General features: G+C 41.9%; 1 protein-coding gene across 2 annotated transcripts in view; it reads right to left on the bottom strand.

Moving 5' to 3' along the window:
- Prkn (parkin RBR E3 ubiquitin protein ligase) overlaps positions 1-20248 on the bottom strand; it is a 1140372-nt gene that overhangs the window by 787872 nt on the left and 332252 nt on the right. For both annotated transcript variants that reach the window (XM_028772728.1, XM_028772727.1), the window contains exon 3: positions 7562-7802. In XM_028772728.1, coding sequence (XP_028628561.1) covers positions 7562-7802 — 241 coding nt within the window. The remainder of the gene's footprint in view (positions 1-7561; positions 7803-20248) is intronic.

The following is a 20248-nucleotide window of genomic DNA, read 5'->3' as shown; positions in this document are numbered from 1 at the left end:
GAGGGAGGGAGGGAGGGAGGGAGGGAGGGAGGGGAATCATGAAAATCTAAAAGAAGAAAAGGTAGATACATCATTTCTTTTCTGTCCTCGATAGACTGCCTGCCCGCCTGGCCCTCCCTAACTCTGTGCACACCACCCCATCTTCGTGGGTCAAGAAGCCATTGCACGGTTTCCATCCCCTAAGGCAGACTGTAGCTTGCTATTCAGATGCAGTTATTCAGTAACGTTTTCCTGCCAAATGTGAAAAATAAGGGCTGAAGAGTTGCAAGGGCTGCTTTTACAAGTGAAAACAAGACTCTTTTGACAGCTTAACAAATAGCCATCACCATCCAGTGGGCCAGGCATGGGAGAGGCAAAATGTACTTGACCTACTTGCATTTGATGAGTGAACCCTCAGAAGGGTAAACAGAAATGTTACAAGTAATTACAGGACAGTGCACAGTGGCTACTAGAAAGAGCAAGGGGTTAGTAGTTCTGTTTTTAGAATCCTGTGCAGGCTTCTTGGGAAAGAACATGGTGCTGTTTTCCTTCCTGTCTCTTGGGGTTCCCCCAAATCAGCCAAGCAATATCCTCAACGTTCCCCACAAACATCTTACATTTTTACTTCTATAATGAAAAATGATACTCTAGTAGGAATTTCTGTGATGAAAGAAAAATTAAATCTCTGGCTGATTCCTAATGTGTTTTTAATAATCTGATGTGATATCAACTCTAACTTGCTCTAGCATGACTGCCAAAGGTTTTATCCTTTTGTAGAAGGTTCATGCAAGAGGATCTCCTTAAAGCTGTCCAAAAACCCCAAGAAATTCACACCCTCTGGCTTAAAGTCATTAGCATGCAAAACACACTTTTCAAGTACTTAAGATTTGATTTGGGAATAAAATGAAGATTGTGTCTGAGGTCTATCATGTTATCTCATTAGCAGGCCTCCATGACTGGTTTGTAATTGGCAGGTAGGAGCTAATCTGTGGTCTCAGAATCATTCTTATCTTGTACTACATCTGGGACTGGCAAAGCATTATTGATAAAAAATGGTTCTCTAATAATTGTGGTGAATCTATAAATGGTATGGGACCAGATTGCAAGTCTTTATATACCATTGATTTCAATTTCTTTTGCATTTGCCTATATCTATAGCCTTCTAATCTATATCTATAGATTTATATCTTCTATTTTTATGTTCATAAGTTGAAATTCAATAGTTTATCCTGGCCTGCAGTGTTCCATCAAAACTAGTCTCTTCTGTAGTATGCTCAACTTTAAACTGGATATGTATAGGTTAGTTTTTCCTACTGAGGCTTTATGGATCATTATATAAGAGTAGACAAAAAAACTGAGTCAGAGGAGTGGACAGCTGTAACCAATGTGCAAAGGATGTCATGTGTCTTATTATACATGTGAACTTGCAGCAGCTAGGACTGCACAAACAAGACTTGGACACTATCAGGCATCTCAGCCTGCATTAGGGAGAGGCTCATGAAGTCGCACCCCTAGCTGAGGAGTGCCCCGTGACTGCCTTGGGAGGAAGAGTTGGTTTTCTTCAGAGACAGATACACTGGGAGTCTGCCCATGCTCTAAGAGATGGTCCTACATCCATGCACATTTAGGCAGAACTACATACACTCCGGGTTTTAATTAGAAAGGAACACAGGAAGCTGAAGAGTAAAAGTGGCTAAGGAGCTAGGGAAGGAGTCATAAGGCAGGGAACGGGGAGGGGAGTTGATCAAAACAAATTCATGTACGAAATTCTCACACCATAAAATGAGCTTACAAGGAAATTCTCTACCAAGCCTGGCAAGAAATAGTTACATAGTAAGATAACTTTTCATATGAGTGTACTAACTCCTTAAGTATGTTGTATTAGTGAGACTTGAAAATGCTGAACAAAGTTAACAAAAGTTTTAGTTTTTTAAGATTTATATTTCTACTTGCCCCTCTCAAGTGTTTATGTGAGTGTGTGTGTAGGTCCGAGGACAACTTGCAGGAGTCTGTCCTGTTATCTTCTTCTACTAGGTCGATCCAAGGAATCAAACTCAGGTTGTTAGGTTTGGCACCAAGCATCTTTATCCAATGAGCATCCCACCAGTCAAGGATTTAATATTTAAAATTTTTTTTAAAATGAAAAAATGGAAAACCATATGATATAAAGTTGACTTTCCAAATTTAACTATTTGACTGCAATTAACAATAGATATAATTTCGCAAGGCATCAATGTAAGATTATACCTACTTTACAAGAAAAATGTTAAGATGGATTAGAAGAGTTACTTCCTCTGACCCTTGAACTGAAGCTATGGAAGGAGACAGTTCTTAGGTAAGACTTCTCAGTTGCTCAGATAGCATCATGCTGTCTCTTGATCTGTGGCAAACATAAGGGCACTGTCTGTGTTACAGAGCTAATGGCAAGTCTAGCAGGGTAATGGACAGAAGAGGACTTGGTGAGGACGAGGATGTGTGGCAGGCATTCACTAATTCCAGATGCCATGGCACTGAACGCTGGTTTGCAAACTGATAGGTGATGCTGCTTTTGCCCTGGTCTCCTGCTGTTCTCTCAGTGCAGCCAGGATGAACTTTCCTAAATCAGACTGTGTTCTTCATTACTCCAGGACCTCAACTGGCTCCCTTCTTCTGACGGTAAATCCTGGGACTAGGGTGGCCCTGTAAGACCTTGCCCCATCAGCCATACTCTCTGCCCTTAACTGTTATTGTTTTCTCCCTTTTTAAACACTGATCTATCTCAGGTTCATGGACCTTTATACAGCCTCTGTATGAGCTGTCAGAAACGATGCTCTCTCTTCATGCTCACCCCAAATGTGAGCATGTCTCAGAGGAACCTGCTAGATAGTCCACAGGACATACTCTTGGTAATGAGTCATCCTTCACTGTTACCTTCCTACAGCTAGAATATGCCCAGTGTGGAGAGGCTTTCTTCTGTTTGTTTAACTGCTATATCCCAGTACCTGGACCCATGCCTGGCACGGGTTTGGGATCTAGTGCCTGTGTGTTTACATGATTAGTTTTGTAGTAGTGTTAGTGGAGAGTCCTGCTTTTCCAGACCCTGTAGCTTCATTTTATTTTCAGGAGGTGATGGATGGTCCCTCATTCAGGAAACACAAACAACATGTAAACCTAATTCAGACAGGAGGACTCCAAGGCCAAACATAGCTCATTCTACATTCACATTCCAAGTTTGTAACATAATATATATTGTATTCACTAAGCATATTTTGAACAATACGATTTTTTGCTGTCTAAGGCAGTGCTACTCAATTCGTTTCCTGGTCTGCAATATCGGCATTCCCCATATGAATGTGTCAGAAGTACACATTCTTAGTCTCTGCCCCAGGCCACAGGGGTGTGTCTCAGTATCCTATGCTTTCATAAGCCTGTGCATGATCCTGGGGAGCCCCCAAGCTGAAGAACCATGGATCCTTCCAGTCCCTTGACTTCTTATTAGCCTTAATGTCCTATACCCTTGAGTACTGTGAACTTAAGTTAAGAACAGAGATTGTGGGCCCCAGAGAAACAGGCTTATTCGAAGAGACAGAGAAATGTATTGTAGGATTTGCAGGCTGTGAGAGATCATAGAAGCATCCCAAGACACTGATTATGAGCGAATTCTAAAGGCAAAGAGGAATCTGTGAGCTGTTTCCAAACAAACACCATGGGTCAGGGTGCCCTGCGGCAGCTCCAGTGTGACATCACTGCTAGGCAGGTGTCCTTGGGAAGACGCCATTTTGGAGTCAGTACAGGCATGATGGAGTTCCTGTTAAAATCCTGTTACATGGGCATGTGATGCTGGTGATGGGCAAGGAGGAATGTCTCATAGACTTTTAAAATTGTTTAAATTTTAGAGCTGTGTGCACAGCGTCTTCTAGTCAGACTTGTCTCAACTACTCTTTGAGTCCCATGTGAATTCCCTGAAACATTGACAAGTTCCATGGTAAGAATAGTATAAGTGTGTTTTATGTAAATAATCATATGGTCTCTCTTAGATTAGATACTTTCTCCTGCCTATAAATACCTGAAAGGCACTCTCTTGGACTGTAGACATTTTTTTTTTTTGGTAATAAAGAGTTAAACTACTTTTTCTAGAAAAGTAAAGCAAAGCAAAGCTGATTCTCCACTCTCATCCACACATGCCCAGGGTCTGTAAAAGCAGGCAGAACGTCTGTCTCTACCTTCATTTTGCATCTGTCTCTTTTACTGCCTTATAATAATGGATTGGATTCCCACTCAACTCTGCGTGCAGACATGATGCTCACATGAAGACTGGCTGGACCAAGTGGCTCATCCTTCACCTTCAAAGCTGAAGACAAAGTATGGGTAACAAACGGACACACCACCAGCATATTACTTAACAGCTTTTTTCTCCCATGCTTGCATGCAAACCAAGAGAAAGAACCACCATCCTTGTGTTCTAGACACAGCACAGCCTTACAGGCAGCTCACCCTTTTGAGTCACTGGTCCCTAAGTAAAACCAATTATCCTATGAAAGGAACGACTAAGCTCCCTACCCCTGCTCACCAAGGAAGCAGGGGCTATTATCTCAGGATACAAACAGAACTGGCCCTAGAATTATAGGACCTCTCCAGGGTCTCACAGAGCTAGCGGCTGACAACAAGGCCGAAGTGTTAGCTAGGCTGACTGGCTAATCCTATCACTGCTCCTGCTCCAACTCTTCTATTTACACTGGAGACGTACATCCGAATCCTGAGGTCAGGTCTGAGGATGCTGCCTCCCTTTTCACATCATACCTACAGTGACTAAATCCCTTCCTTGATTGTCAACATGGCTTTCTTGCTTTGGTTTCTGGGATAAAGGACAAGTCAGCCCTCCCATCCCACCACAGCTGCTTCTAGCGCTAGATGAACCCCTAGTTAAACCTAGGTGGGGAGAGAGTAAACACAGACTGTAGTAAACTGAATAAGGTATTTAGTATATACACACGGAATTATTTTTGCTCTTATTCTTGTTAAGAAAATGAGTAGAAAGGTTGGGTTTTGCTCAAAAATATAATTGTATCTTTTATTTTTTAGAAAGTTTGAATATAATATTATAGAATTAGTTGACTAATCAACTAATTAATCAACTAATTAATGAACTGAGTTGGTCAATAAACATCTGAAAAGTAGGAAGAATAAACTATTTTAACGCTATGATTAACTCTCAACCATCCCCACTTTACACAAAATATATATGGTCATCCTATTGGTGAACAATACATATAGGTTTTTCTGTTGATATTTGTACAACCCACATTTCACTAAACTTCACTGGTAACTCACAAATTAAAAAACAAACCCTTAACTGTACGATTTGTGGATCTGCTAACATGACACATTACACCATTTGTTACAACTACAGAGTCACAATAGGTTTCCACATCGCACCTTAAAGTCAGCTATGCTTTTTATTTTTCATTACCTCATAAGTGACTGCCATAGTCATGTGTACAGGTGTCACAGAAGATGAATATCTCAAGTCTCTCATGTCCATGAAGCTCTATAACTGCTGTCCGTGGCAGGCTCAATAGCCTGACATCCACAGGGGTATATACAAACCACCAAGCAGCCTACACCTCACCCATCACTTCATCCTGTCAGCTCTATGACTCTAACTCACATTTTTGATGTTGGTCAGCATATGAGAATATTACAGTTATAATTTCTTAAGACATTTTTCCTATTAAACTGCATTTGTTCTGCTATTTATGTTGCTTGTCTGTCCATCAAACTGGTCAGCATCATAATTCCCACCAGAACTGACTGCTTGTTCCCTGAGGGTCATCCCTTGGGTATTTATTTGGCCCCAGACCCATTCTTTCCTGAGGTAAATACATCAACAGGACTTGTGGTCTGAGGGCAGACAGGCTTGTGCAGGCTTCGAAGGCTGTCTAAATCCTGTCCTTGAGCAATAGTTTTTTGGGGTGTGTGTGCTAAGTTGTAAGTTCAAGGTACCGCCCTTGGCAGTGTCTGACTGCTCCACTCTCCCTGTTCTCTTACTTCCCGTGGGGGCATCCTGGTTGCTGGTCTCATCTAGCTAAGCCAGGCTCTCTTTAATTTTAGGACCTCTTTGTCCTGGGTGTTCTTTCCTTTGTGAGGTGAGCTCACGTTTGTTTGTCATGGTTAGGGTAAGTATGCCTAACCTCTGGGACAATCCATTTTTCTATGCAGCTACAGCTGGGAACTCTACTGTTGTTAACTACAAGACCATTCACAGTCTTAAAACTCAATTAGACTGTATGTACTCATTTTAACAAGAGGCATTTTCTAGTATTTTAAGCTTCCATCTTCCTGGCCTCCAGATCTCCGATGCAGAGAAAACATGCTAGTTCAGGCCTATCTGTATCTATGTGAGAGAAGAAAGAAACTACTCTAGAGTCAATTATTGGCTTTTACCTGTATGCATAGCCAAAATTACTACTATTCTACCATTACTTATTCATATTAGATAATAAAAGCTCAAGGGAATATATCAATATTATCAATGTAACAAAATGAAGACTGAGCTAGGCTTTGACTCTCTGGACCTTCCCTCATTCTAATCACAAACATGATATTAAGACGTGAGACCCTTGGGACCTCAGGAGTGGGATTAATGTCATGAGAATGAATTCATGATTGATCACTACAATCAAACAAGAGACTATTTCACCTGGAATGTATAGGAACCCAGATAATGTGCACCTCAAAATATATTTCTGGCATGAGAATTATTTTGAGTATTTGTTAAAGAGTCAGTGGACCCAACATTTGCTTTTTTTTTTTTTTTTGTATTTTTATTTTCTTTTTAGGCTTTGAATCCCTTCTGCAACATGAAGATGTGGGCTTCATCTCCTCTGTGAAAGACACCAACAAGATGCCTTCTGAGGAACAGGAGCCAGGCCCTTCCAGATTCTACCTCCTGGGACCCCCACTTTGAATTGTCCAGTCTTCCGGATTTTGAGGTAGACATCCCCATGCACTAGACATGTCCAGTCTTGAGCATTTGCTGCTAGATAAATTCGCTGCTGCAACTTCTAGTATTTACCAACGAAAATGCTTGAAATGAGAAGGAAGGGGCCTTTTATACCAGTGTACTGACATCATGACCTAGGGTCAGAAACTGTGAAAAGGAAATAAAAACTGAAAAATATCCTTGCCTTCCTTTTCTACATCATTGAAAACAGTCAAGGAAAGTACAGTTAAGAAAGTAAGAAATTAGAAAAGCCAAGCATGAGGCAGACATGTGTGCTCTTAGTTGTATACCCAACCCCTAACATTGCTCGTCACATGTCTTTAGCACTACACCTCCTCAAAGGAGAAACATTCGCGTTCACAGCCCACACACCATTAGCATCTTTTACATCCACTCTGTAATGACCTCTGATTTGTTGTACTTGGTATTACATGTACTACCCTCACTGTCTACAACTGTGTCTCCTCAGGATGTCCCCCTGTGGTGACTTAAGAGATTCCAGCCACAAACATACAATAAAGCAAGTCTGTGCAGGCCTACTCTCTGGAGAGTTGCTTAAGAAACACATTCAGTCGCCTTGAGCAGAATAACTGCACTTACCCAGACCTCTGGCTGCTTCTGAATCACTCTTGCTGTCTGTGTCCAGAATGACCGCCAGCCCCACAGAGTCTGCTGGCAGGACATGGCTGCTGAGGTCCACTCGCGTCAAGCTCCTGGGCCCCCATACGAAGCCCTCTAAGGTGCTCGGGGGTTTATCCCCTCCAGATGCATTTGTTTCATGACTCTTCCTCTGTGGTCTCTGTACTATGTGAACGATACTCTGTTGTTCCAGGTCACAGCTCTGTGAGGGGGCCAGGCAGAAACACAAGATAGTGAAGAACATTATATGCAGGTAGAGTTTAAATTGTCCTCCGTGCTAGAGCATATAAAAATAGTTTAAAGACTACTTAATGAGTCTGATTCCTACCAGCAACAGTGGCACGGGATGGAAAGTAAGGTGTGCTTGGTTGACTTATTAACATTTACTCTGCCAGTGGGGGCACAGAACATATACACTTCATGTGTCAGGCAGGCAACATGGAACTGGAGCTAGATGTGGACATTTGAAGGAAAGTTAAAAACTATGGAAACATCAGAAGATTGTGAAACTTAGTAGGAAAGCAGATCTTAATGTATCCATAAGTGCTCTGCAAGTAATAGTCACTTAAGACTAATTTACCTCTTGAGTGCTTTGTCCTTAACTCATTTAATTTAAATACCGGTAGTCATTTCTGCTTCCTAAAAGCACTGAAGGTTATTATCAATTACAGGGTTCTTCTATACAGAATCATAATGACCGTGCTTGTGGCAGACTATCTCTTCCTGTCCTTACTGCCATGAGCAAGCATACTACAGCACCAACAGGGAAGCTGGTGAAGGGCTTGTCTGCCCTTATGCCTACTTGTGAGTAAAATCAGTAACCACTTTATGATAAAACCTTCTTGCTCCTATCTTGTTCTTAATGAACAGGATCCTGTAAAATCTAGAATAAAAGTTAAGGGTCATGTATTTGCTAAGGCAAGACCTAGACCACTCTAGGGCAAGTCCTAGTTTATAGTAAGTAGTACATAGGAACATCCTTCTTCTGCCTTTTCTAACAGAGCCAACATCTGCCTCCTCCCTTAATGCCCACATCTCTGTGCTCATTGGTTCATTGCTATCCTCTGTCATTGTGAGAATGGTCAGTAGATACAATCACATAAAAGACACAGTGCATTCTTCCTTCTCCTGTGTCATCCTTGAGCAATCTCTTTACTGTCATCATCAAAACTCTTTGAGGACCGTGACCTCTGCCACTCAGCTGAATCCACCACCAAGGACACTGCAGCTTGGTGTGTGCCTCCTCTAGTCAGAAGTTGGCTAGAAGGTCAGCATTCCAACCTCTTGCCATCCTCCTGCTCTCGCCTCTCTAACACTGACAGGCTTGCTCTGTCCTTAGTCCCAGAGTCTCCTCACAGTGGCTCTTACTCAAAGTGTCACTATCTGCAACCCTAATCATCCTCTGTCCCTGAGGCCTCGGCTACCTCACCCCTCTATTTCTATCAGAGCACCGCCTGCCAATTTCTACAGCATCTCAAGACCCCCCTCCAATGCTGATTTCCATTCTGTGATATTGACCAGGCTTCAGTCACTGAACTAAACTTGTCCTCCCTGCCTTGTTACATCCAGCATGGTATCCAGAGTGACTGATTAGTCCCCGGAAATGGCCTTCCCATCTTCATTGCCCTCAAAACCCCGTTGCCACCTCCCCATATTAGGCCTTCATTATTATGACAACTTGGTAATTATCCCCTATATATCTGGTTTCTGCCGCCCCAGGCTGCTCCAGAGAAGAAGCTTTGGTATGTACATCGAACTATCACATGACTAGTGTGTTTATTCCTTTCTCCTCTCCAGACTTCTGGCAAGTGTTTATGTTCTTTGCTTATGTAGAAGGACCATCCTCCACAAGTATCCATGGCCATGAGATACGTTAAAAGGCACCCATGAGGCTCCTTCCTCCTCATCTTCATTTTATGTTTAGCCATATGGCTGGCCCTAGACTACTGATTTTAGCAGATGGGATGGAACTAAGGTTTGGAATGCTTTCGCCTGGGTTTCCTCTCCGGGAGGTGCAGGGGTTCCATCAGGCTTGTCATGTTCTCCATGTTCAGAACTGAAGTCCCAGAAAAAAAGTGGTATCTTCCTCATCAGAGTTACAAAGCTCTTTGTCCGCCAATGTCTACTGATCACAGAGTTCACAGCTTAGATTGTGTGTGTGTGTGTGTGTGTGTGTGTGTGTGTGTGTGTGTGTGTGACATGTGCAGTCCAAGGTAATTTAGAAAATCTGTATAGTGATCACTGGTCATGCTTACACATGTATTATCTAAAGCCTCACACAGTATTTTGAACCTAGGGATGTGGGATTTTACTGAAGAGAAAAAATGTTTAACAGATGAGTAGCTGGATGAAGTAGCTGGATGGGTATGAAGAGTCCTGAGCCCTGGTCCCACACAGCTTCATGGAAAGCCAGCAGAACTCAGGTTTAAGAACAGCATGGAAAACCCCATATGGAAGAAATACAATAGACTCCTGTGCAAGTGTTAGTTTCTGCATGATGGGGTAGCTTTCCTCCAGTTTACTATTTTCTGTATAGCAGGGCAAGCTCTCCCCATCCTGTTTTATTAGTTTCTTTACGACAGGGTATCGTTCCTGCTGTTTATTAGTTTCTGTATGATGGGGGTAGGTTTTCCTCACTACTTACTAGTTTTTGTATGATGGGGTGGCTTCCTCCTTCCCTCCTCCTGTTTATTAGTTTCTGTATGATAGGGGTATCTTCCCCCATGTATTAGTTTCTAAATGACGAGGTATCTCTCCCTCCATGTTTTATTTCCCACATTAATAATGATATTGTCGAATCAAAGACTGCTCTGGAGACTAAGGAAAATGTGAAGAATCTTATATCTATCACATATCAGTCTTGAAAATGGACGGCCGTGGTTTCCACTCCTATGATCCTGATGGAAAACATACAGAGAAGGTAGAACATGAAAAAGGTATAAATGTGGGCATTCTGGCAGAATCTCAGCTTTCTTTGTTCTAAAAATTAATTAAAAAGAATTCCTCTCTGCTCAAGATCTCTTTGGATGCAAGAGGAGCCTGGGCATATTTTCTGGGGCAGATGAGGAAGAAATCCTAGGGATAAGCCACCCTCTCCTCTCATGTCCAAATATCCCTGACTTCCAGAATGCTCAGTAAAGGGACTTCAGTAGTTACAGTGGTATTTACAGAACATATTTCCAAGTCTCCATCCATGGTTCTGAGATCTATAATTGCTTAATTCTTTAACTCTCTCACAGAAAACACTGTTGATCTGGAGGTCCCTTTGCCAGATGGTGTACTTGCATGTCATGCCAACACAGCCCAGAGCCATGCTAATAGCCAATTCCATGGACAATAAGCTAGATAAAGTTCATCTGTGTGTCTATTCCAAGGCCACAGAAATATGCAGTTCATGCAGTAGTTAAACTCCCCTTCTCCCCAGATTTCAGGGCTAGAGATTTTAGGTAGGAAGAACGGCAAGTGGAGCAATCCAGTATGATTGCACAGTCCCTGAGAGTCAAGGCAATCTTCCCCTGAACACACCAATATTCTTAGAAGGAAATCAAAACAAAACCATTGCCTAATAAGCAAGACAATATATTCATTTTTTATTTTGTTTATAATAACTTGTTTCCCCAAGAAGAGGGACAGCGGCTAAGTGTTTTATAAGCAAAACAGGTAAGTATTCATCCAGCTGGGCAGATGTTAAGTTTCAACTTGGGTGGTAGACCTGTTGGAGACTGAGAGATCGATTAGTGTCTCAGGCTCCCTCCAACAGGACCTGTGATATACTGTTACTACTCTAGAAAATAAAAACCAACTCTCATCCAGGCAGCCAGAGTCTGAGAATACCTAAAAAGAAGACAAGCAGAGCCTTCCTTTTCTCTAAGCAGGCCCTATTGCGATGTTTCAGAGTTTGGTACTCTAAGACCTTAGAAATGAGAAACATTTTGAAAACCAGATGCTGCTAATCTATAACATAACTCTGCACCTAGGGCCCAGGGATCATTCTGAAAGAGAGAGCAGAACTATTGTTCGAGCCGGAGGATCAAGGAGTTTGCTGTGAGATTGTATCTCCTAAAAATATGCTGCACCCATAAAGGCCCACTAACAGTACTGCCTAAGCCCCAGGGAAGAGCACACCGACTGTTTATCCAATACCAAATGGTCACCTCTGGAAACATATAAATGGCAACATTATATAGATAAAATATGTTCTATTTATGTATTTTGTAATATATTACGTGTGTATATGAGTGTAACTGAGCGAATATACACATATGTGTGTGTGTCTTCATGTAAGTACATATCTATGTTAGAAATATATCTGTGTGTATATGTGTATGTGTGTATACATCCATATGTTCAGAATATAAGTGTCTATATGTGTATCTATGTGAATATATATATATGAATGCTAATAAAAATAGGCCATTAATTTTGAAAAAGATCAGGGGGAATGGAGAGAAGAAGGGAAAAGGGGAAATGATCTAGGTATACTACAAATTCAAAAATATAAGTAATTTAAAATGTTCTTAAATTTTGAAGCTTTGCAAATATAAGTATATTCTCTGACAAGAAAAGTTAATAGAAAATGGAAAGTTATCAGGATGTTACCAGACACTTGATGCAGAGCCTAAGAGAACAGCCTCGGCCAGTTTCTAAGGAGATGCTGGTACCAGAACAGCATGCCTCCACAGAGTGCTTTTGCTCTCTGTGTTACTCTCTGCCAGTATCTTCTGAGTCTGAGTACATCTCCCAAAATTCAGATGCTGAAAAGTGATTACTCATGTGATATCAATGATGGAGGTCCTGTAGGAAGTGAACAAGTCTTCAGGGTGGAGGAGGGGGGTGCAGTCAGTAGGCATCCTTGTTAGCTAGCGCCTGAGCTTGGGGTTCCCAAATGTCAGGACTATCGAAACAAATTTATGTTCTTTATAAATTTTCTTGTGTAAGGTATTGTATTCATGTAGCCACATGATCTACTAAGAAACAATATCGCTAATGAGTTAGAACTGTGCTCGGGACACAGAAAGCGAATTGCACATCATTAACTGTGGCCACTGGTGTTCTCGTTTCTACTCTATGGAAGATAAACGAGCCACCAAGGAGTTAAAAATGGGCCCGAGGTCACCCAGTCTTCAGTGTGAAAGAGTACCGATAGCTTCACTCAAGCTGAGTCTAGAAAATAGAGACACGGGTGGGGTAGAGTAGGCTGAGGCTACAGAGGGTTACTGTGAAAAGTGGGCCTAGAAATGGAGGCTGTCTCTATTCCCCACAGTACTGGGATCCCAGATATTCCCAGAGACATGCTTAGCTTACTATGTGGGTGCTGAGATCTGAACTCAGAACCTTACTCTGCACTGCTGAGCCATCTCTCTGGCTCCTCTTGCCTATACCGTGTCCCTTCACAACATTCAGTGTTTGTGCTGGTTGAACTTGTGGACCGTTCTGCAAAGCACACGGCTATTCTTATAGCAGCAAGGCAGATTTCAGAGGGCTCTCACTTCACACCCGGGAGTAGGGAATGAAGAGGCTGAGTGTGAAGCTGCCCTTGTGTGCCTTGCAGTCCACCTTGCTACTAGATAGGGATCCCAGCTAGACTCTGCACCCCACTGCCTCCCAATCTGCATAACCAGCTGGAGCAGAAGCTTCTGATAACTTTGCTTCTGAGCATCACTCATCAGTCCAGACTTGGATTCTTCCTAGGTTCATGTCTATGATCTGTGATTTAGGCCAGGCTATCTTCTGCCTCTCCAATGCTACCATTTTTATTTCCTCGTGGGTCTGTTAACTCTATCTCGTCATATAAAGTATTTCAGAGTATTTCAGTGGGAGGATATCACACTCTCTATTGTATGCATTTGGCCTTTAAAGTCAGACTATATCTGATTTTTATTTAAATTTTTAATTCAAATATTTTTTTCTAGAAAATCAGTATAGTCACTCAGAAGTTACCAGTTACTCTAAACAAACATCTTTATCCAATGATTTATTAGTTCACATTGTTATTACATTTTAATTTTAAAAATTACCTCCCAAGCAAAGAGTTCCTTCTTAGGTAGTTTTATAGGAATATTTTTTTTTAGAACATTTTCCCTTTTTGACTGAAGGAAAATTCTGCATGATTACTCCTTTGGCTTTTTCTGAAAATAACTTCCAGCAGATGTTTTTGTAAGCCCATCAGAGTTTTTAATAATGTGTTTGGATGCCAAAGAAAGATAAAATGGCAGTTATTTAGGAAGTCACTTATGGGTGATTTTAATGGATAAGAATCATTTCATTTGGTTGCTGTGTAAAAGTGGCAGGCACCTAGAGACTTTCAGAGCCAGATAGAGTAACCACAAAGGACTTGTCCCCAGTGGCTCTGTGGTCTTTAACCCCGAGTTCCCTTCATAGTGTTCAATGAACACTAAATGCCAATTTATATTAATTGGAATGAGAAAAAAATTCCCTTCAACCTTATCCTTCATTTTTTTTTAGGAAGACTTGAAAAATGGATTCTTTGTGATTTGTGCTTTGAATTATTTCCTGTTTCTCATGACTGGTTTTATTATAATCAAAGAAATGACGCTACACACAGAGATATTGAAAGGGGCCCTGTCTCTGGTTGCCAAAGGCAGGGTGGCACAATTACCAGAGCAGGTCTGAGCCTTGTCACCCCAGGTCCCTCCCATTGCAGGCCTCATTAAGACCTAAAACAGAAGGAGCTCACCAGGGGTGGGGGTAGGGTGGCATATCGCTATTTCTACATGAGAGGCAGAGAATGGCGTGCATCAGGAGCGTCAGTGCTGTGTAATAAATGATGTCTGGGATTGGCCCTCTCCTAACTGCAAAGAATATCAGTAATCAAACCTATACCTATTAACCATCTTATGTTTTCTTAAGTTAAATATTTTAGTTAATATTATTGTGTTTAGATTCAATCACGTCTACCCTCATTTTCTCCCCTCCAACTCTTCCTGCTCATTCCTGTTTTCTCTCCCAACTCCATGCCCCCTCACGCTCTCTCTCACTGAATCTACCTAGTGCTGTCTGTGCATAGGTGTAGAATCACTTAGTGCATGGGCACCCTCTGAGGGCCTGGATCTCTGAAGAAAGTGACTCTCCCTCTCCCAAGCAGCCATCTACTGCTAACAACTCCTCAGATAAGGGATGGGACTTCATGAGCCCCTCCCTCATTCAGGCTGGAATGTTGGCTGGCTTTGTCTTGTGCATGTCTTGTGCATGCAGTCCCGGCTATTACAAGTTAATATTATATTTATAACTGCATACCTTCAGAAAATGACCCCCAGTATCATTTAAGTGTCATTTTATCACCAGTTACAATAGATATTATAAACAAATATAATGCATATTGATTCTTAAAAACAGAAATAAATTAATTTTTTAAGTCATTCTGTACGTCTCATAGAGTTACCGGGACTAACAAATATACTTTCTTCATGAGCGCATAAGGGAAAACTGGTGAATCTCATGGGGCATGGCAGCACACAGCCATTTGAAGGCTGAGGATGGAGTGTCGTAAGCTTAATGTCATCTTTGGCTACATAGAGCAAGATACTAAACCTGTGTCAAAAGACAAGCAGATAAGAACATACAAACAGAGAGCTGCAATGCTGGGTAGTGGGGGACTAATTTACTGTGTGTCTTGGCTTCTTCTGAATGATGTTTTATGTGGAAATGACTCACCGTAGGGTGAGAGACATGAAATCCCTCATGTCTTTTATGTCTTTCAAAACCCTCATTTCATCCCTTACCCCTTTCTTCCATGTTCTCTTTTTCCACACTGGACAGGGCCAAGTTATGGCAAAAGAGGTATGGCCAAGTAGATTTTACCAGTGACAGGAAGCTGGAATACCTCCCAGGAGTGGAACCACTTCCTCAAACCAAGAGGTGATGCTAAGGATGAGGGCATCTCTGCATCCTGCTGAAGAATCAAAGGCTTGGCATTGGCCAGTAGCCAGATGGGGAAGAGGTGGAATCAAGAGAGGGCACAGCCATCTGGAACCTTTTCTTGCAGGGTATATTAAAAGCCCCTGAGCCTCTGTTTTCTACTCCTGTTTTCTAGCCTTTGGATATGAACAACCCTCCCCCACTTTGCATGTTTCAGCTCCAGAATGCACTGTGCTGCTACCAACTCAAAGCATCTAGGCCAGGTGTCTGTGACTGGAAGTTATGAACTGAAACAGACCTTCCCTTTTGTTATAGCAGCAGGAAGCTGACACACACCCTCTATCCACTGCTAGACATGCTTTATCAAAACAAGCTACCATCTTCTTGTCCTCATTTTTCTTATCTTTTTTTCCTTTCTAAAATTCTTCTTTCTTTAAAATTATGATGCAAAGAATGAGCATTTCCACTCTGTTTCAACTATACATTTCTACCAGATTGTTCTTCTAATCACAGTTTTCCTGTGATGCCTAATGTAAGGCTCATTCATGCTTACCCATCCAGAACTAAAAAAAAAAAAAAAAGACCAGCAGTCCCCTATGCTTGAGCTCTGCACTGCTGTGAACCCTCCCCCAACCACCATAGACTCATATGAATAACCTTACCCCCAGTAGCATGATGTAAAAAGGTAGGGATCCTGGGATGAAAAAAGTTCTCAAAAATGGGATAGACTTAAGAGCTTGCTCTCTGTATTCTGTTGTGTGAGTGCAAGGAAGCAACCATCTGCAAACCAGGAAGCAGGTGTCAGCTCTGCACGGGCATTGATCTGGGACTGCTCAAGAACAGTGCTCTAGAACTATGAGCTAAGAATAGTATTTAAACCACTTGGTCAGTTGATCTGCTGTAACACCAGAGGGGAATAAGAAAGCCCAAGGCAGGCTCCTTCATACCTAGGAAAACATATGAATTAGTTCAAGTTTGCAATACAAAGTAAAATGCATTTATCTCAAGTTTAAAGCAATCTTCTAGGCAATAGAGGAAATGCTCAAGTCTAGTCAGTGGGGAACAAAAAGGACCATTCTAAACCTTCTCTCTACAAACCATCTGAACCAGGAATTTCCATTGGAGAAGTCCAAACAATAGACACTACCTACTCAGTTATATACATAACATAAAGTTATAAGAAAAATATACATTCTAATAAGAGGACAGAAGAATATACTCCACTTTGCACTGATGGTCATAGCGTAATGCTGGAGGTGATGTAACTCATAGCTGTTCCCTACAGTTTGGAAAGTCCAAGGACAAGTGACAATAGCAAGCGATTGACTTTTTGATGTGGCTTCCCATTGTGGAAGGTGAACAGGAGACTGGGACTGAGAGCAAGACCCAGAATCACAGCCCCTCTCTATCTGTTATGGGCTTTAAACCACGTGAGTACAGAGGCCTCATGCCCAACGCTAACATGGCTACATGGAAGGTCAGGTATGCACTATGAGAACTTTGGGGGCATATTGAATCCACAGACTGGGAACCGTTCACTCCTGGATGCTCAAAGCATCTCCCTAAATGAAGCATGTGTCCTCACCTGATGGACAGCACCTCACAGATGCTCAGACCTGGGTCTTTTGCTTTCTTTGGACACTGAGTGGAGCTGGAGTCACAGCACAGCACGGGATTTTGTGGGAGGAAGAGGCAAGTTTACTAAGGCAGGCAAGAAACTAGCACAGACAGACATTTATATTTATTTATTTTAACAACTGACAGAGATGAACAGTTTCACTCTTTTTGCTGTAAATTCCTTAAGCTTCTAGCCTTAAGTTCAAATTTCAGATATAAATACTACCCACTGTTACTTATGTCAGCTCCTCTCTCATAATCTGGATTTGTTATGTCATGGGCAACAGTTCTTTTCTTGGAGATAAATAATACATGAAACATCCTCCTTCTTTCACGTCTGTGCTCAAGGAGCCTACTCATTCTGCCTGCCACTCTAGAGGGTGGAAAGCCTGGGACCATCATGGAACTCATGACAAATCCTTGCACTTACATTTGACAGAGGGCCCAGATGAAGAGAGCTTAGCATTGACCTGTGAGGTCTGGGTCACAAAACCCTGGCTAGGGAGAGCAAGGGAAGGAAGCAAAAACAGACACACTGACACAATTTCAGTAAAATAGGGGGTAGAGTGGGGTTTGCTACCACTCCTGCCACACCTGGAAACACAGCATGTTTCTTAGGTACAGCATAGAAGGCAAGGGCTAGCAAGTCTCAGTAGGAGTCTCTATAGGCTATAAACATCTGGGAGGCAGTTGTTAGTCTTGATACATACTGATCAATACTTCATAATCACTCAGACTTGGACTTCCAAGATTTTTGCCACCCCTCTTAAGCCCGGCCCGTGTGGGCAATGGCTTTGCCAAATGTCTCATTTGGGCCTGAGGTCTTAGAGTCCTTGGCATGGCCATGCCTATGTCAAAATACATACTTCATCCACACAGGACTTCATCCATGCAGATCCCTAGGTGTCATGGTTGTCACACCAAGCACAATGCAGATTACAGGGCTATCTGTCACTTTTGCTAAGGGAGGAAGATGGGGTAGGTGGGGGGTTAGGACTCTCAGCTTTATAACTTTACTCAAAAATGACAAATATTTCAGCTGAGGTTCTTTATCCCAAATGTATCTAATTTCTTAAGTAATCCTTGACTGGTTTCTCATTGTTATAAGTGCTTTTAAGGATGTAGATAAAAGACTATCTCAGCAGAGTCTCATTTGGTGTTTTCTTGCTATACAACAATTGAAAACATTTTCAAATGTCCATTAGAAAGAGGGCTGAGGCAGTGAGGCCAGCTCTATGCCCTTCTATCACAGTAACTGGTGAAACTTCCATGTGGCATGCCAGATCCCAGGTTTACAGATGTAGTTGCATGCCTAAAACCCAACAAGATGTCTGAGACCATAAGTAAGATCCACTGTCAACCACTACATGGAACCAAATGGCTAGGAGGTGACTGACAGCCCAGAAGTATGGGGAATGGATATGACGTACAGAGGGATGACATACATCCCAGGAAGGATGGGTCAGGATGCCACGGACTTCGTCAAGCTTTTCAGAATAGATTGTAACTTGAAACTTGAAAGTTAGTTTCAACAATACGCATATTTAGGTTATGGGTAACAGAAAGCTGTTAAGACCGTAGATGGGAAACCCAGGGTGAAGGACAATTGTTAACAAGCTTGCCCTACTCAGGGAGTGAGTAAGGACGGACTACATGGGAGTCGGGTCCTAAAGGAACTTTTGGGAGGAAGTAACTCCATCTTAGTGAGTCAGTGACATATTAAAAAAGAAAGTTTGTTCTCTTTCTGTCCCTTCCAATATGTGAGGACACAGAGGGTGTCCCTTCCAGAATATGACATGATAAACCATTCTCTTAGAACTGGAGATCCTTAGCCAACATTGACCTGTGTGTCTTTGACTCCCAACACTAAGATCATGAGCAGTAAATTTCTGTTTTAAGTCTCAGCCTAAGATATTTTATTATAGTAGTACAAATAAACCAAGACACCAGATATTTTTGCTAGCCCAATTTCAAGTATTATGTTTAGTATTTGAAAGTCATTTAGAGGTCAGGAATACTAAATGAATCAACCAATATTGCATATTCAGACACCAGGCTTCTATTCAGATCAAAATTGACTTAAACATTGACTAAGATACCAACTAGAACATGTTTTATTCCATCTTACAGCTACGGAATTAGAATCCCTATAGGTAGGTGCCAGCCCTTTGCGTAGTTTTCTGCAGTGCTGTTATGGGCCATGCTAAGGACCTGAGTAGCAGGACTTCATTCCATAGCCACCTCTCTGTCCTGCCCGAAGCTCACATGCATGAAATTCTCTATTCTGGACATGAAGACACCAGACAGTCATCACCAGTACCACCTGGAGCCCCTGATTTACCTGGGAGTGGGATCACCAGTAATGTCAGCAAACTCAGCATTAGAAGGATAAGATGAATGACTGACTCAGGACCAGCGTGTCCTCTAGTCTCATGACCTAAGAACCATCTGTCAGCATACTTACACCAATCAGCACCAAAGGCTGTGAAGGACATGTTCCCACGTCCACATTTGTAATGGAGCCTAACAGCTATAGAAGAAGACATGTGGGGAACAAAGAGCACACACGGCCAGGTGCATGTGGAAGTAGTCAAAGGTAGATCAGTTTTACCTTATGAGGCACATCTCTAACTTAGAACACAAATAGTAAGACTTGGTATGCCCAGAGGCAAGTAGCATTTGTAAGCCTGGCCTGTGTTGAGCAATTATACAGCAAAGCCAGGATCAGAAAACATTCTTTAAGTGAAGTAAAATATTGAAGAGGCACACAAGTTTTCCTGGTTTATAATTTAGTTGAAGAGGCACACAAGTTTTCCTGGTTTATAATTTAGTACATTGGCTCCTTTATAAGAGACTAAACCCCAAAGCAGAGAATTATTTGATAAACATATTTAAAAATTTCAAACACTGATTTTATTATACTCTTTAAAATGTTGGGGACAAAATCTAGGCCAGAAAACCTGATGGAAAGATTTGTATAACATTCAGCTTGGAGTGAAAGTCTGATAAAAGCTGGGCTTAAAATTAATTTTGAATGTGTTGAAAGTATTTCAGGTAGGAATAAAGATGCCATAAAAGTAAATATGCACTCCCTGCCAAACACACACACACACACACACACACACACACACACACACACACACACACACACAC

Source organism: Grammomys surdaster, unplaced genomic scaffold (genome assembly GCF_004785775.1).
Source record: "Grammomys surdaster isolate TR1022 unplaced genomic scaffold, NIH_TR_1.0 218, whole genome shotgun sequence".
Lineage (NCBI taxonomy): Eukaryota > Metazoa > Chordata > Mammalia > Rodentia > Muridae > Grammomys > Grammomys surdaster.
The sequence above is the reverse complement of the archived record's forward strand: the minus strand, read 5'-3'. Positions and strand labels throughout refer to the sequence as shown.